At 35.1% G+C, this 3660-nt stretch overlaps 1 protein-coding gene and 1 long non-coding RNA gene across 2 annotated transcripts; both read left to right on the top strand.

Moving 5' to 3' along the window:
• The first annotated feature begins 282 nt into the window (after positions 1–282).
• Positions 283–1035, top strand: LOC109590821 (uncharacterized). The gene is made up of 3 exons (XR_002189514.1): positions 283–341; positions 499–654; positions 765–1035. It is a non-coding gene; the product is annotated as an uncharacterized LOC109590821 (long non-coding RNA).
• Positions 1036–1980: 945 nt separating this feature from the next.
• LOC109590822 (uncharacterized) lies at positions 1981–3646 on the top strand. Its single transcript, XM_020006695.1, has 5 exons — positions 1981–2067; positions 2115–2172; positions 2239–2832; positions 3248–3324; positions 3377–3646. The coding sequence occupies exons 1-5, from the start codon at positions 2059–2061 to the stop codon at positions 3644–3646; spliced, it is 1008 nt and encodes a 335-aa protein (XP_019862254.1). The 5' UTR covers positions 1981–2058.
• The last annotated feature ends 14 nt before the right edge of the window (positions 3647–3660 follow it).

A 3660-nucleotide genomic window follows, 5' to 3' on the forward strand; every position in this document is an offset into this window, starting at 1 on the left:
CTGGCCATGCAAGCTCTATAAATGGTTAATAATCCACCAACCACCATTTATTAACATGCATCTCCATCACTCACTCTCCCTTCTTCATCTCATCACCATCAGCAGTGACAACAGATCTACCTTCATGAGAGTAAGTCATTCCTCAATGTAGCACTTATACTTAAACTGCCTAAAAATATTTTAATGCATAGAAGATGAGAAATAGAATGTTTTCCAAATATCAGCTAATAAAATGATTGATTTTTTATAATATTTTTCTATCTCCTTACAGTTCAAAATCAGACACTGGGTTAATATTGAGAGATAATAATAATTCATCAGTATAGCCACAGACTACAAGAGTAAGCCCCTATCATTATGAGACCATATCTATATTGCATTGAAATTAATGTACAGCACTGATTAGACTCTATTATCACATTGTAGTGTAGCTAAATACGTTATTACTTAGTGCATTTGTAGTTGCTTTACGAATCAGTTTTATTTATCAATTTCTAGTCCTCATTGAGGCCTACACCAGTATTGTCAGCATGGGCTGCAGTGAATCAGCTAGCATCATTACCTGTAGCTGATGAATTATCACCTCCACCATCCTATGAGTCAGCACTCAATATAGCAACTGAGCCATTTGATAGACCACAGAGTGTCATAATAGTAAGATACATATTGAATGCATTTATTGTTTGAATACCAGTCATTCATTGTGATTGAATGTTGATTATTGTAAGCTTTAGTATTCATATTGTCTTTCTGTTTCATTGTAGCCTTCAAGGCTGAACGTTTCATCAGAAGCTACTCCACCTCTTTCAGCAAGACCAACTGATGGTAGTGAATATGCTCAGTTGGACTTCCCTTCCTCCCCTCTCCCTCCTCCTCCTCTTTATAATGATGAGAATTGTTGGTATAATCCTCGACCTGTTACTATGGTTAATAGCCCACCAGTTATCAATGGAGTACAATATTCAACAGTATATACAACTAATAATATAAGAACTGGTTTTAATAGAATAACACTCAATCATTCACTTGTGTAATTGTTATAATTATGATTATTATGGTTACATAACTTGTCTATTAAAATGTTAAAATTTCTCACAGTGACTGTATGTAACATAATAACTGTAGGAAGCTGCATGGATGTATCAACAGCTTACGCCTACACCATGCAGCAGTATTGTAGGAGTGTCATGCAAAAGTCAGTATAACACATCGACTTACTTCCACTCCAACAAAAATTGTTGCTAGTGACTTGTGGAATACTGTAATATAAAATGCACATTACTCATGCATGATTATTGGGATTTGATCATTCAAAATGGGTTCCTATTATGAACTCTATTTTTATCTGTAAAATTGATTCCTATAAATAGTATAATGATAACAACATCGTAATACGCATAACTTTACAAGGAGTAGACAGTGTGAAGAACTAGGAAAGAAATAGTGACCTTGAGGGTCTGAATAATTATATAAAAGAAGTTTAGAAGTGAGAAAGTTGGGGGAGCATTTACAACACAGATCTGTGATGAGGTGCCATAGTCCTGACACCCAAAAAAATTAAGAAGGAAAAGGATCAAGAGGATTTCATGAACATATTATAGCCTACAAGGACAAACAGTGTGTAAAGTGGGGATTGGTTGGGTGAAAATCAACAAACTTTTTTATTTTCCTAGCTTTGAAAATTACAATAACCTAGTCTACAATCATGGAGTTTTCAATGTTGGACCATATTAAAGTATCTATGGTTGGACACAGTCAGTGCCAGTCAGTTATCAGACCACCCGGATCTGAGATTCATGGATGATTTTCTATTTATTATTCTGTGATTTATTCACAATGCATTGTGTAGTCAACAATGAAAAGATGTCACAAAATAGTCAAACAATACAAATTATACAATAGAGTTAGGCGGAGCCTGACTATGAATAATATTAATAGATCTAGGCACGCAGCGGCAGCGCATCTTTTCTCTATCACAGCAGCAGACCAAGGGTCTGGCTAGCGAGACTAAAAATCCGAGGCTAAATCTTTCAAGCTAAAATACTGGTATAAGTGAGTATGGCAAAGGTAATGCTCGGAAATAGCTATGTTGCTATAGTTATAGTTTGACGTAGGTATTAGATCTACTTCTTTTGCTTCTTTCTTTGTTGTCAAAATCTAATCCAATAGCGAGTGAGTCCCATTAAATTGACTCAGTGCTGTCTATTATAGATATAATCATAAAATTTGAATTTTTAGGCAATGTAGAAGTTACCTTCACTTTATCTCCTGAGCCTCCTATTATTGCTGAAGGAGATACAGCAGTCTTTAACTGTTCATCAAATCATTCAGCTGTTCTTATTAACTGGATATTAAATGGAACAGTATCAGCTTCAACATTGACCTCACTTGGTGTTATTGTTAATGGAGCAGCAACACCAGTCTCTTCTCTCATTATACCAGGACTAGTGGCTCCATTCAATGACACTGAAGTACAATGTGTTGCATTTGGATTTGGTATTGGTGACTTTAGTCCTTCTTCAGTGATACTCCGAGTACAAGGTAAGTTAGCACCTGTTAAAAGTTTGAGGACATTAGAGAATGACTCCTGTTATGATTTTGACTGGACACCCCCATTTACTCTGGCTGGTTTTGATATCTTGAGATATAACATTAATGTCACTGATAACAACGGTAACATAATAGTTCAAACTAATGTCAGTATAGCAGAGTGGTACTATTGTCCTGAAAAATTTGATAATCTTAATCTAACTAATCTTTGTATTAGCATAGCAGCTGTTAATGAGGTTGGAGAAGGCGAATTAAGCAAAATCAAATTAAATACTACAAAATGTAAGGATGTGTTATTAACGACCTGGGGGCTTCGCCCCCAGGTCGTTCCTATAATTGAATTCACCGTTGCGCTATGTATATTGTATATCCACACTTACATTTCTTCTATACATGTTGTATTGGAGAAATAACAAGCCTTAGCAACCACCCGCCCACGCTCCTTTACGTGAGTGGGTGTGGTCACGGCAAACAAAATGGCGGCTTACACATGGGACAAAGTTAAGAGCTTTCTAACAGCAAGAGAGCATATAGATACTGTCTAAAGACTTCTCTAGAAGCATTATAAGGTAGAGAGAACCTTTATAAGTCTTAATAATGACCAAGTTGTTCTTGCAAGGTGGTGAAATTAATTATAGGAATATTTTTTTACCCTGTTACGCTTGTTGCAACAGATTTTAATTCATGTTTATTATAGATAACATTGTACAAACTCAAATCGACAACAGAAGCCGTGACAAAAACCAAAATTGGATACTTTCAATAACTATCATAGTATGTTCTATCTATCTACTATAGCTGTTGTGAATGGTTCTTTTTAAAATAGCTTGAACAGTTGACAGGATCAGACTCTGAAAAACCATGCATCAATGATGTATTAATGAACTGTACTGATAGTAATGCGAGTTTTAATACAAGCAATATAATGCAAATTACTGATTTTGAACTAATGGCTACATTCAACATCTCTTTAGAAAAGGCAGATGACAAAAATCACACTATTATAACACATATATCTTTTTGTTCTGTTCTGGATGAATATGAAAGTGACAAGAATAATAGCCTTCCTATTAGTAAGGTTGTTATGATAAAATAATACTTACTGTCAAT

This window comes from Amphimedon queenslandica, unplaced genomic scaffold (genome assembly GCF_000090795.2).
Source record: "Amphimedon queenslandica unplaced genomic scaffold, v1.1 AMPQUscaffold_9420_Cont18550, whole genome shotgun sequence".
Taxonomy (NCBI): Eukaryota; Metazoa; Porifera; class Demospongiae; order Haplosclerida; family Niphatidae; genus Amphimedon; species Amphimedon queenslandica.

Excerpts from the sequence above, each read along its gene's own strand:
- LOC109590822 (XM_020006695.1), top strand. Across the intron at positions 2,833-3,247 it reads CAAATTAAATACTACAAAAT|ATAACATTGTACAAACTCAA; the intron begins GTAAGGATGTGT and ends TGTTTATTATAG. Across the intron at positions 3,325-3,376 it reads TACTTTCAATAACTATCATA|CTTGAACAGTTGACAGGATC; the intron begins GTATGTTCTATC and ends TTTTTAAAATAG.